The sequence below is a fragment of the Podarcis muralis genome, chromosome 5 (assembly GCF_964188315.1).
Source record: "Podarcis muralis chromosome 5, rPodMur119.hap1.1, whole genome shotgun sequence".
In the NCBI taxonomy this organism is placed as follows: Eukaryota; Metazoa; Chordata; class Lepidosauria; order Squamata; family Lacertidae; genus Podarcis; species Podarcis muralis.
The window spans coordinates 98,058,795-98,076,803 of NC_135659.1; the positions used below are offsets into that span (position 1 = coordinate 98,058,795).

General features: G+C 46.7%; 1 protein-coding gene across 6 annotated transcripts in view; it reads right to left on the reverse strand.

Annotated features, from left to right (window-relative positions):
• Positions 1–374: 374 nt before the first annotated feature.
• Positions 375–18,009, reverse strand: part of RBCK1 (RANBP2-type and C3HC4-type zinc finger containing 1) — a 36,220-nt gene continuing 18,585 nt past the window's right edge. For all 6 annotated transcript variants that reach the window (XM_077929436.1, XM_028735562.2, XM_077929438.1 and 3 more), the window contains exons 8-13: positions 15,583–15,743; positions 9,954–10,065; positions 8,197–8,376; positions 6,548–6,646; positions 4,299–4,442; positions 375–1,040 (exon numbers count right to left, since the gene is read on the reverse strand). In XM_077929436.1, the coding sequence (XP_077785562.1) occupies positions 960–1,040; positions 4,299–4,442; positions 6,548–6,646; positions 8,197–8,376; positions 9,954–10,065; positions 15,583–15,743 (777 nt within the window). In that variant the 3' untranslated portion in view covers positions 375–959. The remainder of the gene's footprint in view (positions 1,041–4,298; positions 4,443–6,547; positions 6,647–8,196; positions 8,377–9,953; positions 10,066–15,582; positions 15,744–18,009) is intronic.

Consider the following 18,009-nt stretch of genomic DNA (forward strand, 5'->3'; position numbering starts at 1 on the left):
GCAAGACAAGGTTGACTGGTGGGTGCATTTTAACACCTTATCTCCTAGCACTTTCTTATTTTATGGAACAAACAAAAAAGAAAGGAAATACCCCAATTCCCCAAACCCGGAGCAAAAAGAAAACCTTTTGTGTTTTAAATCAATCCAGCCGCCTTCTTTTTTAATTTTGCACCTGCCTTAATTCTGCGCCCCCAGGACGGATGATAAGAATCCATGTTACGCTTTTATCAAGTCTGTGAACTGAGTTAGGCTGAAGGAATCTGGGGACACGGGACTGCAAAACCCCAAATACAAAGCCTCACTAACCTGGCCCTGAGCAATACAAGTTAAGTTACTATTGCAGCTCAACTACCTGCAGGAAAAAAACGCAGCAACAGGTTTATAAATAACTTTTATTAGAGCAAATCAAGTAAATATTGTACACAAAACCCAGCGTATTTTGTAGTGGAACTCAGTGCCGACAAGCCTGGTTCTAATGCACCGTAGGGCACCGCCCCATCTGTGATAGGGGTCAGAGCTTAGCTAAGCACCTGCAGCTTGGCAAGAACAGCCTCTGCTCCTATAGCCTTGGAAGGACGCAGAATGTAATGCTGCCATAGGGAAGGGAAGCAGGAAAAACTGGTTGTAGAGAAAGGAGCAAAAACAGCATCTCTCCACGGACATTGCAAGAAGCCTGTCTGCACGAGGACTACAATAAGACGTCCAGCCTGTCCTCAAACCCAGTAAGAGGCCAGCAGTTCCACTCAATCCTTTTGCCCAGCCCTCACATGTATGGGAAGCAAGTCGTCTTCTCTATGGCGCATGAGCTGAGCCTGTGAGTCTTGACCTTCGCTGTGCCAGAGCCATTCCAAAAGCCCAGGCTGTCCCAGAGCTCAGCTTGACGTTCGCTCCGGACTTCCATTCCCCTGAAGCGAGACAGCCTCTTCTTCCAGAAGCTCAGAGTTCTCCTCCCCTCTTGTTTAATGGCAGTTCTGACAGTTCGGGTGGCAGGGGGCTCCGTTCAGCTTGCAGCGGCAGCCCCCGCTGGTATCGCCAGAACCCTGCGGGGGGAGGAGGAGGAGACAGAAAGCAATGAAACACGGGGCAGGCGGAGGGGTACATAAGGACGAGATTATCTCACAGGGCTGGAGATGGAGGAAGCCATGGGAGGGTCCTGATGAGAGTGCAAGGACAATGTAGGTCTTCCTGTACAGGAAAGGTCAGGGTCCAAAAACAAAGCGGGTCAGGAAATTGCCAGACAGGAAAACGGGAAGAGATGGGAGGAAACCTCCTGTAGGATTGCTACTTTCGAAATTGTCCTTCATGTGATTATGTGGGAAATTGCTTCCTTCGAAGTTAAAAAAGACCGCCCTACTTATTTGTGCATTGTCACCCTGTAGTCAATATTCTAGTTTTCCTTTTCAGAGCTAGCCGACCTGACTGGAAGAGTCCGCGACCAGAAGGAGGAGAACTATCGGGAGGAACGGAGGAAATTTAAAGACTACTTAGCTAAATATGTTCAGATAATTTAAATTGGAAAGCTTGCAAATACCAGATAGGCTTAGGATTTAAATATGGAATGTGATGAATTAATATGTTTAAATGCAGAATTGGATAGAAAGAAAGAGGTTAAGTGATTAAGTTAATTTTAAGAGAATATTGGTTTTGGAAAATCGTTAAAAAAGATATATATTGAAATTCAACCAGGGGGATATGAGGAAGTCACTTAACAATGATACTAAGATTGGTTTAAATAAGGTAATGATTTATGTTTGTTTTTTAAAAACATTGGAAAATCAATAAAAATTGGGGGGAGGGATTCTAGTTTTCCATCTGGATTCTCTAGTTTGGGTCTGGAAAATAGGAAAGAAGGAATGAAGGGGCCTAGCGCAGTAGAGCACATTGGGATGCAGTGACTTCTGCTATTCCTGCACTGCAAGGGGCTTGCACATCTTGACAGCTTGGATACGCCTCCTGCAACAGTTTTGCACACCAGAGCAGTTCCAACAGTCCTTGGGTTCAAAGGTGAACACAGCAGGCCTCATCGTATGCATGACCAGAAGCAGTTCCCAGCCACACAGGTCTCTCAAAAGACACCTGATTACATCCCTTGTGCTGGCGTGGCTGGACAGGATTCTTGGTCTGCAACACCAGGGCTGTGGAAGAGCCCTAGGCCATTGCTAGCCATCTCTTCTCATTAACTGGAAGCTTCCCATCTCGCCTTTCTCACATCTGCACAATCAAGCCACACAACTTTAAGAAGCCCTGGACCCGAAAAGACGGAAGACTACAGAATTAGGGCATGCCATTTCAGGGGGTGCGACTTAAATGTTTGCAATTTACTTCAGTGCAAAATATGTTTTCGGGTTTGAGGAATTCAAATTTGCTATTGTTTTTGAGACCGGACAACATATAATAATAATAATAAATTTTATTTATATTCCGCCCTCCCCAGCCGAAGCCGGGCTCAGGGCGGCTAACAACAATCAAATAATCAAACAGTCAAATAATCACACATTCTAAAAATATTTCATTATAAAAATTAATTAAAATCAAATTGATGGCAACCGATTAGGCAAAATTCTGTGCAGGTTGCCAGAGGAGGGAGTCAGGCTGCGCCCTGACCAAAGGCCTGGTGGAACAACTCTGTCTTGCAGGCCCTGCGAAAAGATGTCATTTAGCGTTGTAAACCCGTGTATGATTATACACTGCTCTTGGAAAACCAAAGGATTTCAATTTTACCTTCTGAAAGTATGTCCCCTAGCCCAACTCCCACGCAAGGGCAGTAACTCCTTGCAGTGCTTATTGAAGGCATCTGATTGGCCACTGTGGGTACCAGATGCTAGGCTAGGCTGGACTTTTTGTCCGATCCAGTAGAATTTGTCTTACATTCTTACAAAGCTTGGATTGGAGCAGCCACTGAGACCACATAACATAGCCTTGAAAGACCTACACTGGCTCCCAGTACGTTTCCGAGCACAATTCAAAGTGTTGGTGCTGACCTTTAAAGCCCTAAATGGCCTCGGCCCAGTATACCTGAAGGAGCGTCTCCACCCCCATCATTCTGCCCGGACACTGAGGTCCAGCTCCAAGGGCCTTCTGGCGGTTCCCTCACTGGGGGAAGTGAGGTTACACGGAACCAGGCAGAGGGCCTACTCGGTGGTGGCGCCCGCCCTCTGGAACACCCTCCCATCAGATGTCAAGGAAACAAACAACTACCAGACTTTTAGAAGACATCTGAAGGCAGCCCTGTTTAGGGAAGTTTTTAATGTTTGGTTTTATTCTGTTTTTAGTGTTCTGTTGGAAGCCACCCAGAGTGGCTGGGGAAACACAGCCAGATGGGCGGCTTGAAATAATAATAATAATAATAATAATAATAATAATAATAATAATAATAATAATAATAATAATAATAATAATACAGTCATACCTCGGGTTGAAGTAGCTTCGGGTTAAGGATTTTCAGGTTGCGTTCCGTGGCGACCCGGAAGTAATAGAATGCATTACTTCTGGGTTTCGCCGCTCATGCACGCGCAGACGCTCAAAATTTGTCACGCGCATGCGCGGAAGTGGCAAATCATGACCCACGCATGAGCAGACGCGCAGACACGGGTTGCATTCGCTTCAGGATGCGAACGGGGCTCCGGAACAGATCCCGTTCACATTCAGAAGTACCACTGTTATAATAATAATAATAATAATAGTCATACCTTGGGTTACAGACACTTCAGGTTGAATTTTTTTGGGTTGCGGACCACCGAAACCCGGAAGTACCAGAACGGGTTACTTCCGGGTTTCGACGGTCGCGCGTGCACAGAAGCACTAAATTGCGCTTTGTGCATAAGCGGCAAATCGCAACCCGCACGTGCGCAGGCACAGGTTGCAAACATGCATCCCGCACTGATCACGTTCGCAGCCTGAGCGTCCACTGTAATATTATTATTATTATTATTATTATTATTATTATTATTATTATTATTATTAAGCTTCAACAGCCAACCCGTTTCTTGGGAAGAGTTTATCTGTTGCAACACCTTTAGTCCTCCTCTTGCATTCTGCAAGTCCTCACTACGGTCCTCAGCACCTAAACAACCAGATGTTGTAGTCCAGGTGTTTTGGACTACAACTCCCATCAGCCCCAGCCGGCATGCGCAAAGGTTGACAACCATTGCGGTTGAGGTTCCTGGTGTCGCACAGCCCATGCCCACCCAAGCAGATGGAATCTTTCAAAGCCAAATCCGTGAATGTGTTGGGGGTCTTAAAGGGCCCCAGAGCCCACCACACACCGTTTGAAGAGAATCCACTTGATCAACACATACCGCAGGCCCCCACCGCGGCCCTTTAGTCACCCAGCAGATCTCCGTGTGGCAGACAGTGCATCGGATCCAGTCGCAGCCGTCTTTCTTCTGCACAATAATCTTGCATGTGGGACAGTGCATGGCCTCCCCTTTCTGAACCATGTTCTGAAAGAGAAAGCATGTTTAGGTTTGCCTCTTCCAAACCTAAGGGGGCAGGGACAGGGGCAAGGGGGTGCTGGCAGGTGATTGCATGGTGCAGACTGTGCCAGAACTGGACTATTCACTCCCCCAGGGTGGGTGGTTGTTGCATGGATGGGTCTAGAAATAATAATAATAATAAAAATAAATTTTATTTATACCCCACCCTCCCCAGCCAAGACCGGGCTCAGGGCGGCTAACACCAGGTATAAAAACAATTGATTGAACTACAACTTAAAAACAAGATTAAAATACAACATTAAAATGCAGCCTCATTTCAGTAGGTACTCAAATCAAAAAAATTTTTGGGGATGGAAACGTCAAGTCTTCACCAAGGCCAACTATCCAGACTGGTCCTACGTGGGCCAGAAAAAAGCCAGGGAAGTCCCCAAATATGAGTTCCATCACAGAAGGAAAAAGGAAAAAGGAAAGAGGGGAAGAGAATCAAGTTGATTCCAAGCCAAAGGCCAGGCGGAACAACTCTGTCTTACAGGCCCCACGGAAATCAGATCCTGCAGGGCTCTGGTCTCATGAGACAGAGCATTCCACCAGGCTGGGGCCAGTGTTGAAAAGGCCCTGGCTCTGGTTGAGGCTAATCTGACTTCCTTAGGGACCTCCAGGGTGTTGCTATTTATGGACCTTAAGGTGCTCTGTGGGGCATAGAAATCCCCAAACTCTTCCAAAACTATATGTGCATGCTGCAAATCAGCTGGGATCAGCATGCATGTGCAAACCAGATCACCAGGCTTTCCCCCCCGCTGATGGGTGATGGAGTCGTGTTGATGTCCGGGCCCAATTCAAGGGGGTCATGTTTTTAAAGCCCTGAGCAAGCCTCAAATATCCAAAGGTGTCTCCATCACTACAGACTTCTCAGGTGTTAAGCTACGTGGGGTGTGTGGGGGCTCTCTTGGTCATCCGGCCCCTCTCAGAAGGGACAGGCTGGGACACAGCCTTCTCTGCAGCAGCCCCTAAGTTGGGGAACTCCCAACCCCCCGGAGGCGCCCTGAGCCCCTGCACAGCTTGTGCCATACAACGAAGCCACACGCTCTTTACTTTGCCCTTTGACAACTGAGGGGGTTTGTGGAACCCACCTCTTTCACTGAATTTATACTGCTCTGTTCTGTTTGGAACGGTTTTGAATGTTTGATAGCTGAAATGGTTTTATCTGGGGGGGGGGGGGGTTGGAATTGTATATTCTACTGTCGGAACCCATCCTGGGTGGGTAGGAAATCTTATGAATAAAAGAATGAATGAAAACATTAAGCTGATCTACTGATTTGTGTTTTTATATATATATGTGTGTGTGTTTGTGTGTGTGTGTGTGTGTGTGTGTGTGTGTGTAAAATAAATACATTTATGAGAAAACAGACGTACATACAAGTAAACAAACATACAATCAAACAAACAGACAAACAAACAAATAATGGAAAAATCAAACAAATCACCACACTATAAGATACAAGAAGATTAATATAATTATCATCATACAGTGGTACCTCGGGTTACATACGCTTCAGGTTACATACGCTTCAGGTTACAGACTCCGCTAACCCAGAAATAGTGCTTCAGGTTAAGAACTTTGCTTCAGGATGAGAACAGAAATCGTGCTCTGGCGGTGCGGCGGCAGCAGGCCCCATTAGCTAAAGTGGTGCTTCAGGTTAAGTACGGACCTCCAGAACGAACTAAGTACTTAACCCGAGGTACCACTGTATATATTCCTGATACTGAACACAATTATAAAACTTATAGAGAAGAAATTTAAAACTGACTTCCAATTAATCTCACCGTACTTTAAGATTCATGATACATTTTTGCATGCCTTTTGTGAATTTTTCATTGCTGACTTTGTGCTGTTTACTACCCTGCTGTTTTTTTCCTTAAAGTTGGAGCTGCCAACATTTTTTGCAGGTAAAATGAACAAGCCAACTGCTCTCTTTCTCAGCAACTTCATGAACCGGGGGGGGGGGGGGGACGGGGGACGAAGGACTGCTAATATACTGTGTGGGCCTGAACTTGGGGGGGGGTGACCCTCTCCCTCCCCCTTTCAGAGCCCCTCGGCCACCCCTTCTCACCAGCAACATCTGTGTGGTCTGCTGCGCAGCCTGGTCATTCTGTGCTCGGATCTGGAGATCATCCTGATACTCTTTGCAGTTCATGTTTTCGTGAATAGCCTGCAGACGAGACATGTGGTTTGGATCCTGACCTCCTGTCTCCTTCCCCCAAATGGTTAGCAAACACTTGTAGGGTGCCCCAGAAATGATGTCATGTACCCAATAGCCTCTTATCAAGCCGACCTAGGCATCCGCTGAAAATGGCAGATTCCGGATACCACCAATGGGCAGGAAATGGTCAATTGTTCTATTTTTGTTCTAAAGGTAAAGGGACCCCTGACCATTAGGTCCAGTTGTGGCCGACTCTGGGGTTGCGGCGCTCATCTCGCTTTACTGGCCAAGGGAGCCGGCGTACAGCTTCCAGGTCTTGTGGCCAGCATGACTAAGCCGCTTCTGGCGAACCAGAGCAGCGCACGGAAACGCCGTTTACCTTCCCGCCGGAGCGGTACCTATTTATCTACTTGCACTTTGATGTGCTTTCGAACTGCTAGGTTGGCAGGAGCAGGGACCGAGCAACGGGAGCTCACCCCGTTGCGGGTATTCGAACCTCCAACCTTCTGATCGGCAAGTCCTAGGCTCTGTGGTTTAACCCACAGTGCCACCCGCGTCCCAGTATTTTTGTTCTATGAAGGGTCTTATCTGAATATTCTACCCCAAATACCAATATCCATCCGGGGCCCACTTGGCTCTTCAGCACTGAAGATTACTGGTAATTATTTTTCTTACACACTTCAAGCTGACATCTACATCCATTCCCATTCTGTCTTGCAGTCTACATCTTAAGAAATGTAGAGATGGAAGGGACCCAAGGGTCATCTAGTCCAACCCCCTGCAATGCAGGAATCTCAACTAAAGTATCTTCACCAGCATGCACAATCCCTACTTCACCCATAAACAAGCATTTAGAAGAGTTTGGACTACCTGTATCCAAAGATACAGGTAAAAGTAAGGAACCCCTATGACCCAACAGGCCACCCCATTTGGCCTGCAAGGCTGTTGTTTTTACCTAAACCCTGCCCACCTGCCTTATACCTGACAGCACATGACATCAGGTGTGGCACCAGAAAAAAATTAAGGCACAGCCCTGTGGCTTTCAAGGTGCCAGCAATCAGCTGATAGCTGGGACTTACCTGACTGTAGACATGCAAAGGAGCTCATTTTAACCACTGATCAGGCAGCGAGTGACTGTAGCAAGCTCTTCTGAACATGTTGTCTAGCAAATATTTGCAGTGCCCCAAATCAGCTGACTGTTAGTGCTTGCAAAGGATCTGCAAAGCCTGCTTGCAGACCTGCTTTGAATAGGGGAAATAGGGGAAATGTCCTTTTGCAAGGGCTGGCATCCCTCTGCTTACAGGTGCAGCCTGAATACAAATTGTGCCGGCAAATATATTTTAAAGGGACGCTTGGAATGGATGCAGTCAGTGCCAATCAGCTGATTGACACCGACAGCACACCTTCAAAAGAGCTCGGCTGATTGGCACTGCGAGCCCCTCTGAAATTGCCACCTGATATCATCATGACATAAGGTGACTAGCCTTCCACCAGCAAGGGACAGCCAAGGGCACATCCATGCACAACGGAAGCTTCTAGATGAGCAGAGAGCATCTCACCTGGCAAAGCAGGCAGTTCACCTTCTCGCACACGGGACATGGGAACTCGTTCACGTCGTCCTCGTAGAAGCACCAGCCCCGACAGTCCGTGGTTTTGCAGTGGTAGCTGGAGCGGCTGCGGTTTTCGGCAACGGAGACTCCCAGGTCCAAGAAACGCTGGTACTCGTCTTTGCTCAGGAGCTGGAGATCAAATGGGGAAAACAACATCAGAGGAGACCCCCCAGAGGAAGCAAATTGCCCCAGCTGCCTAATCATGTTATTTTAAGTTAGGGAATCTGCCTCCAAAAGTATCAAGTGAGAATAATGTTACCCGCGGAACCTGGGATTTTGCAAGAGCTGCTGGGCTTAGATAACAGGGTTAATAATAATAATATTATTAACACCAGTGTGGTGTAGTGGTTAAGAGCGGTAGTCTGCTAATCTGGGGAACCGGGTTCGCGTCTCCGCTCCTCCACCTGCAACTGCTGGGTGACCTTGGGCCAGTCACACTTCTTTGAAGTCTCTCAGCCCCACTCACCTCACAGAGTGTTTGTTGTGGGGGAGGAAGGGAAAGGAGAATGTTAGCCGCTTTGAGACTCCTTAAAGGGAGTGAAAGGCGGGATATCAAATCCAAACTCTTCTTCTTCTTCTTCTAATAATAATAATAAATTTTTATTTATATCCCACCCTCCCCAGCCGAAGCCAGGCTCAGGGCTTCATCATTGTAAAATCAAGAATGTTGCAAGCTCAAACTGGTGCATCAATCAATCTGATATGTAGCTCAGTTGGTTAGAGCACGGTGCTAAGAAATGAGGTTACAGGGAGCCACACAGAGGGCCTTCTTGGTGGTGTCACCCACCCTATGGAACACCCTCCCATCAGATGTCAAGGAAATAAACAACTATCTGACTTTTAGAAGACATCTGAAGGCAGCCCGGTTTAGGGAAGTTTTCAATGTTTGATGTTTTATTGTGTTCTTAATATTCTTTTGGAAGCCGCCCAGAGTGTCTGGGGAAACCCAGCCAGATGGGCAGGGTATCAATAATAAATTATTATAATATTATGATTATGATGGTTCCTGCATTGCAGGGGATTGGACTAGATGATCCTCAGAGTCCCTTCCAACTCGACAATTCTTTAATTCTATGATAATCTGCCAGAAACAATTTGTGAGAGCATCCAAGTGGCACACTGATTAGGAGTGTTGAACCAAGGAGTTCAGCGCCCCTCCCTGTGAAGCATCAGAGAGACCAGTCACTCTCTCACTGTCAACCTAGACTACCTCACAAGGTTATTGTAAGGATAAAATTGGGGAGAGGGACGGAAAGAAACACATACACTATCCTGAGCTCCTTGCAGGAAATCCGGTGTGTGTGTGTGTATAAGGTAAAGGGACCCCTAACCATTAGGTCCAGTCGTGGCCAACTCTGGGGTTGCGGCGCTCATCTCGCTTTATTGGGCGAGGGAGCCGGTGTACAGCTTCTGGGTCATGTGGCCAGCATGACTAAGCCGCTTCTGGCGAACCAGAGCAGCGCACGGAAATGCCGTTTACCTTCCCGCCGGAGCAGTACCTATTTATCTACTTGCACTTTGACGTGCTTTCAAACTGCTAGGTTGGCAGGAGCAGGGACTGAGCAACAGGAGCTCACCCCGTCGCAGGGATTCGAACCGCCGACCTTCTGATCAGCAAGTCCTAGGCTCTGTGGTTTAACCCACAGCGCCACCCGCGTCCTGTGTGTGTGTATGTGTGTACAAAACAGACATTTGAACTGGCCTACCGCTTTGACCTCCCGTTCCAGCAACTGCCCTGGGCAGGAGTATTTCTCGTCAATGTAGGGGCAGCGCACTTCGGGCTCCTGGCTGTTGAGGATGGTTCCTCTCAAGCAGTCCCTGGAGAGAGAAATTATGGGGGGGGGGGGGTGAAGGGGACACACACGTCACACAGGAATGGGAGGTTCGGAAACATCGGCCGGTGCAGAATTCAGCAGCCAGGCTACTCACTGGGACAAGGCGGTTTGTGCATATTGCATCCATCCTGGCCCAACTGCTCTGGTTGCCAATGAGTTTCCAGGCTCAATTCAAAGTGCTGGTTTTGAGCTACAAAGCCTTAAACGGCTCAGGACCGCAATATCTCAAGGATGGCCTCTCCCCATATGACCCTAAGATCATCATCTGAGGCTCTTATTCGTTGCCTCCTCCACAAGAGGTCCTGAGGGCAGCAACACAGGAACAGGGCCTTTTCTGCAGTGGCTCCCCATCGGTGGAATGCTCTCCCCAGGGAGGCTTGCCTGGCACTTTCACTATTTAGATTTTAGGTGCCAGGCAAAAACATTGACATTCTTATTATCGACACTCAACATAAAATCACAATAGAATCATAGAATCATAGAATCATAGAATCATAGAGTTGGAAGAGACCACAAGGGCCATCGAGTCCAACCCCCTGCCAAGCAGGAAACACCATCAGAGCACTCCTGACATATGGTTGTCAAGCCTCTGCTTAAAGACCTCCAAAGAAGGAGACTCCACCACACTCCTTGGCAGCAAATTCCACTGTCGAACAGCTCTTACTGTCAGGAAGTTCTTCCTAATGTTTAGGTGGAATCTTCTTTCTTGTAGTTTGGATCCATTGCTCCGTGTCCGCTTCTCTGGAGCAGCAGAAAACAGCCTTTCTCCCTCCTCTATGTGACATCCTTTTATATATTTGTACATGGCTATCATATCACCCCGTAACCTCCTCTTCTCCAGGCTAAACATGCCCAGCTCCCTTAGCCGTTCCTCATAAGGCATCGTTTCCAGGCCTTTGACCATTTTGGTTGCCCTCCTCTGGACACGTTCGAGTTTGTCAGTGTCCTTCTTGAACTGTGGTGCCCAGAACTGGACACAGTACTCCAGGTGAGGTCTGACCAGAGCAGAATACAGTGGCACTATTACTTCCCTTGATCTAGATGCTATACTCCTATTGATGAGGCCCAGAATTGCATTGGCTTTTTTAGCTGCCGCGTCACATTGTTGGCTCATGTCAAGTTTGTGGTCAACCAAGACTCCTAGATCCTTTTCACATGTACTGCTCTCAAGCCAGGTGTCCCCCATCTTGTATTTGTGCCTCTCATTTTTTTTGCCCAAGTGCAATACTTTACATTTCTCCCTGTTAAAATTCATCTTGTTTGTTTTGGCCCAGTTCTCTAATGTGTCAAGGTCGTTTTGAAGTGTGATCCTGTCCTCTGGGGTGTTAGTCACCCCTCCCAGTTTGGTGTCATCTGCAAATTTGATCAGGATGCCCTTGAGTCCATCATCCAAGTCGTTGATAAAGATGTTGAATAAGATCGGGCCCAAGACAGAACCCTGTGGCACCCCACTAGTCACTCTTCTCCAGGATGAAGAGGAACCATTGATGAACACCCTTTGGGTTCGGTCAGTCAGCCAGTTACAAATCCACTGAGTGGTAGCATAGTCAAGACCGCATTTTACCAGCTTCTTTACAAGAATATCATGGGGCACCTTGTCAAATGCCTTGCTGAAATCAAGGTAGACTACATCCACTGCGTTCCCTTCATCTACCAGGCTTGTAATTCTGTCAAAAAACGAGATCAGGTTAGTCTGACATGACTTATTTTTCAGAAATCCATGCTGACTATTGGTGATCACAGCATTCCTTTCTAGGTGCTCACAGACTGTTTGCTTAATGATCTGCTCCAGAATCTTCCCTGGTATTGATGTCAGACTGACTGGGCGGTAATTATTTGGGTCCTCTCTTTTCCCCTTTTTGAAAATAGGGACAACATTTGCCCTCCTCCAGTCTGCGGGGACTTCGCCTGTTCTCCAGGAATTCTCAAAGATGACTGCCAGTGGTTCTGAAATCACATCTGCCAGTTCTTTTAATACCCTTGGATGCAGTTCATCTGGCCCTGGAGACTTGAATACATCTAGACTAGCCAAGTATTCTTGTACTATCTCCTTAGTTATTCTGGGTTGTGTTTCCTCTGCTGAATCATTTGCTCCAAATTCTTCAGGTCGGGCATTGTTTTCTTTATCGGAGAAGACTGAGGCAAAGAAAGCATTGAGGAGTTCAGCCCTTTCTGTGTCCCCTGTTTGCATTTCACCATCTTCCCCTCTGAGTGACCCCACGGTTTCTTTGTTCTTCCTTTTGCTACGAACATACCCATAAAAGCCTTTTTTGTTGCTTTTAACCTCTCTAGCAAGCCTGAGTTCATTTTGTGCTTTAGCTTTTCTGACTTTGTGTCTACACGTGCTGGCTATTTGTTTGAATACCTCTTTGGTGGTTTCCCCCCTTTTCCATTTTTTGTACACATCCTTTTTTAATCTTAACTCAGTTAAAAGTTCTTTAGATAGCCACCCTGGCTTCTTTAGGCACCTTCCATGTTTCCGTCTCATTGGTATTGCCTGAAGTTGTGCTTTTACTATCTCCCTCTTAACAAACTCCCAGCCATCTTGAACTCCCTTTCCTTTTAGTATTACTGTCCATGGGATCTCACCCAGCACTTCCCTAAGCTTTATGAAGTCGGCTTTCTTAAAGTCGAGAAATTGAGTCCTAGTATGCTTGGCTGCTCCTTTCCGCTGTATAGTAAACTTCAGAAGAGCATGATCACTCGCGCCTAATGATCCTTCCACTTCTACCCCACTAACCAGGTCATCAACATTGGTTAGGACCAGATCTAAAATGGCTGTTCCTCTTGTTGCTTCTCCCACTTTCTGGACAATGAAGTTGTCTGCAAGGGCAGTGAGGAATCTGTTTGACCTTATGCTCTTGGCTGAGTTTGACATCCAACAAATATCCGGGTAATTGAAGTCCCCCATTACTACTATCTCCCTTCCTTTTGCATGCTTGGCCATCTGTTCCAGGAAGGCATCATCTATGTCCTCCGTTTGGCTTGGGGATCTATAGTAAACTCCCACAATGAGGTCACTGTTATTCTTCTCTCCCTTAATTTTCACCCAAATGCTCTCACTTTGGCTTTGAGGTTCTAAATCTTGGATCTCTTCACAGGTATACACATCCCTGACATATAACGCCACTCCTCCTCCTTTCTTGTCTGGTCTGTTTCTTTGAAATAGATTGTATCCCTCCATTATTACATTCCAATCGTGGGATTTATCCCACCAGGTTTCAGTGATTCCTATTATGTCATATTTAGTTTGCTGTACCAGGAGCTCAAGCTCATCTTGTTTATTTCCCATGCTTTGCGCATTAGTGTACAGACATTGAAGTCCATTAATCATTCCCCCGTGTCTCTTATTTAAGGATTTTTTCCTCCCAACACTAGGTCTACATGCTCTTTGCTCCATTCGGTCTATGACATTTGGATGATCATCTTCATCAATTGATAGACTCCTACCTTCAGGAGCACTGTCTCCCTCCCCCACATTAGTCAGTTTAAAGCCCTCCTGATGAGGTTTCTGAGATTTTTTGCAAAAACATTCCTCCCAACCGTTGTGAGGTGCAGCCCATCGCTTGCCAGAAGTCCATCTTCAAGAAACTGCAGTCCGTGATCTAAGAATCCAAACCGTTCCTGTTTACACCATTTGCGAAGCCAGTTGTTCACTTCCACTATTTTTCCCTCTCTCCCTGGGCCACGTCGTTCAACTGGGAGGACAGATGAGATGACAATTTGTGCATTTAATTGCTTCAATTTCCTGCCCAGAGCCTCGTAATCTCTTTTGATCTTCTGGAGGCTATTGCTTGCAGTGTCATTGGTTCCCACGTGAACCAAGAGGAAGGGGTATTTGTCAGTGGGTTTTATGATTCCTTGCAGTCGTTCAGTTACATCTTGGATCTTAGCCCCGGGGAGACAGCACACTTCCCGAGACATCTTGTCAGGCCCACAGATCACTGCTTCTGTTCCCCTCAGTAGGGAATCCCCTATCACCACCACACGCCTCCTCTTAGGTCTGGTCGGGGTTCTTCTGTGAGCTGTCCGTTCCAAGGTCGCCTGGACATTCCCTGAGGACTGCCTTTGCTGCTCGTCTTCATATACCTGATCGACTGTAATGAGGGAGAGGTCCTCAAATGGAGTCTGCTCTTCGTCTTCCATGGTAAAACACAATAAAAACACAAAATACATAATAAAAATAACCCAATAACGCCCCCCCCCCAAAACACATTTTCAAAAGGGCATTGGATGCCAATCAGCCAAAAGCTTGGCTACAGAAGCACGTTTTTGTTAGGAAATCTGCCATATCAGGAGAAACTGGCCACTCTCCAGGCACCCGGCATGATCTCCTGGTGACCTCCCTGTCTGCATTCCCCGGCAGACGCAGGCTAGGTCGCGATCGGTGATCCTCTTCAACGTGAGAAGAACACACCACTCTTCCCCCCTCCCAGGCAGGGGGAAAGAGATAGACAGAAATGTATTTACATGCCTTTATTTCTGTCTTTGCAGCGTTACAGAGAAACACGTCTGCTCTCATCAGACTCCATCAGTAGAGAGACAAAACTCCTTCTCCTGTACTTCCTGTACAGGTCATATTACACTCTGAGCTAATTCCGGTGCTTTGCACTTAAAACAGACTCTCCCTCTGTTCCCACGGAACAGTTCCAACATTCCCATTATGTTTTGCTTTCAAGCCACCTGCTGCTCGCGGTCGCATTGCATCCATATCGTAACAGTTTTTGCCTGGCACCTAAAGGTGTATAATGAAGTCACCAGCCGAACCTCCCGATGCCCTTTTAAATGTTTTGTGGGAGTTATTGTTTCGTTGCTTCTGTTTTCACTATTTATTTGTGCTTTTATCCTGTTTTTATCTTATGAACCACCCAGAAATCATCTAATGAAGAGCCCAGGTCCCAATACAGATCCTTGGAGGACTCTACTCTCCACTTGGGGAAAAGTCCCATTTAATCTCCTATTCCTAAGGGAGTCGTTCCATCCCAGCTTTGAAGGTGACCCAGAAACTGCAACTAATCCAGAATGCGGCAGCTAGACTGGTGACTGGGAATGGCCGCCGAGACCACATAACATTGGCTCCCAGTACGTTTCCGAGCACAATTCAAAGTGTTGGTGCTGATCTTTAAAGCCCTAAACAGCCTCAGTCAAGTATACCTGAAGGAGCGTCTCCACCCCCATCGTTCAGCCCAGACACTGAGGTCCAGCTCCGAGGGCCTTGTGGTGGTTCCCTCTCTGCAAGAAGCGAGGTTACAGGGAACCAGGCACAGGGCCTTCTCGGTGGTGGCGCCCGCCCCTCATATGTCAAGGTAACAAACAACTATCTGACGTTTAGAAAACATCTGAAGGCAGCCCTGTTTAGGGAAGATTTTAACGTTTGATGTTTTATCATGTTTTTAATATTCTGTCGGAAGCCGCCCAGTGTGGCTGGGGAAACCCAGCCTGATGGGAGGTGTATAAGCAATAAATTATGATGAGGATTATTACTGGATTGTTTACTTACTTGCAGAAGGAATGCAAGCATTCCCGCAGGGTCACCCCCTCGCCCGGCTGCAGGGCCAAGAAGCAGATGGGGCACTCCAGGGCCTCGTCCGATGGCACCAAGCTCTGCCCATCCAGCTGCAGGAGCCGCTGGTAGTTTTTCTGTTTCTTTTGCTCCTTAGCCTACATAAAAAGAAAAAGAGAGACAGAGAAACATCGGAGAGATTGAAGCATTTGGCAAAATGTCCAGATTGACAATCCATAAAACCGAATCAGAATCTGAGTGTGTCTGAATGTGCCAACTGAATTGCAAGATCAGTTAAGCAATAAGATAGGCTTTAAGATCTGCCCATAATATATTAAATATATTGGAAGAGATGTAACAGAATCCTGGGGGGAACTTTATAAAGCTAATTTTCTGCATGTTATAAACTTGTACATATCCTTACGTTATCTATTATGTTATCAACCAATAAATTTGCGTATGTTTATTCATGCAGAGAATAATATGTGCTGAGGAATCAGAGAGAGGAGCTGAGGGAAGTCTCTGTGGGGGAGGATTTGATGGTTGGTGGGGGAAACAATGAATATGATATGTTTTGAAATTTTGTTTCGTTGAAATTGTTAATAAAAAATATTTTAAAAAATAAAAAAAATAAAGCTAATTTTCTGCCATTAATAAGAAATATTAAAGTGGTTTCCTTTTGCACCAAGAACCACAGCTGGCTTGTGGACAAGAGGTGGCCGTCTCCCATTTATAGGCCACTAATGCATCAATTCCTAAAGGGTTTATGTAAGCTGGCGCAAAGTATTTGTAAGAAAATGAGCACGAAACCGACATGTGGCTCGTGGGAGGTTGCCTGGAAGAGAATGTGGCCCTTCAGGCTGGAGAGAGCAAGGTTCCGTAGTTGTTAGAGAGTCAGGCCAGAGCCTGGGAGAGACCAGAGTTCGAATCCCCCACATAATAGTAGTAGTAATAATAATTTTATTATTTATGTGCCATGCATCTGACTGGGTTGCTTCCGTCACTCTGGGCAGCTCCCAACAAAATGTTAAAAACAGAAGAAAACTTGGCTACACGAGGTTCACTGGGTGTGAGTTTGGGGGCCGGTCCCTGCCTCTCGGCCTCAACTCTACCTCACAGGGTCGTTGTTGGGATTAAGCAAGAACCTTGAGCCACCATTGAAGAAAATGTTCCATCTAACATTTGTTTAAAAACCTGAATCATCTTTGTTAGGGATTATAGGAAAAGACCTGCCAAGGAAGCTGAAAAACATCTTTATGTATGCGACAACAGCGGCGAGAGTCTTAATAGCACAAGGATGGAAGACTGAGGAAATCCCGACTAAAAAATTATGGCAAGAGAAACTGATGGACTATGCAGAACTGGCAAAACTGACACATAAACTACGGGACAAGGATAACTGTGACTTTAAAGAGGAATGAGAACCTTTTACAAAGTACCTAAAGACGCAACAAAGTGAATTGGACTCCTTGGCAGGCTTTGAATAAACACCCACACATTTTTTTAATTGATAATAATCAGTTAGATAAATTAAGGACTTATACAATTCTGTAATGGGACGCGGGTGGTGCTGTGGGTTAAACCACAGAGCCTAGGACTTGCCGATCAGAAGGTTGGCGGTTCAAATCCCCACGAAGGGGTGAGCTCCCGTTGCTCAGTCGCAGCTCCTGCCAACCTAGCAGTTCGAAAACAACGTCAAAGTGCAAGTAGATAAATAGGTACCGCTCCGGCAGGAAGGTAAATGGCGTTTCTGTGCGCTGCTCTGGTTCGCCAGAAGCGGCTTAGTAATGCTGGCCACATGACCCGGAAGCTGTACGCCGGCTCCCTCAGCCAGTAAAGGGAGATGAGCACTGCAACCCCAGAGTCGGTCACGACTGGACCTAATGGTCAGGGGTCCCTTTACCTTTACAATTCTGTAACATGCAGAGAAGAGCCTCTATAGAGAAACCAGAGATTGGAACTGAGAGAAGTTGGGGGGCGGCGGGGGGGAGTGGTGTTTATGGGAGGGGGGAAATGAGGGGAAAATTAAGGATGATATGTTTTAAGATATCATTGATAATTGATGCTTTTGAATTCTGGTGCTGGAGGAGACTCTTGAGAGTCCCATGGACTGCAAGAAGATCAAACCTCTCCATTCTGAAGGAAATCAGCCCTGAGTGCTCACTGGAAGGACAGATCCTGAAGCTGAGGCTCCACGACTTTGGCCACCTCATGAGAAGAGAAGACTCCCTGGAAAAAACCCTGATGCTGGGAAAGATGGAGGGCAGAAGGAGAAGGGGACAACAGAGGACGAGATGGTTGGACAGTGTTCTCGAAGCTACCAGCATGAGTTTGACCAAACTGCAGGAGGCAGTGGAAGACAGGAGTGCCTGGCGTGCTCTGGTCCAGGGGGTCACAAAGAGTCGGACACGACTAAACGACTAA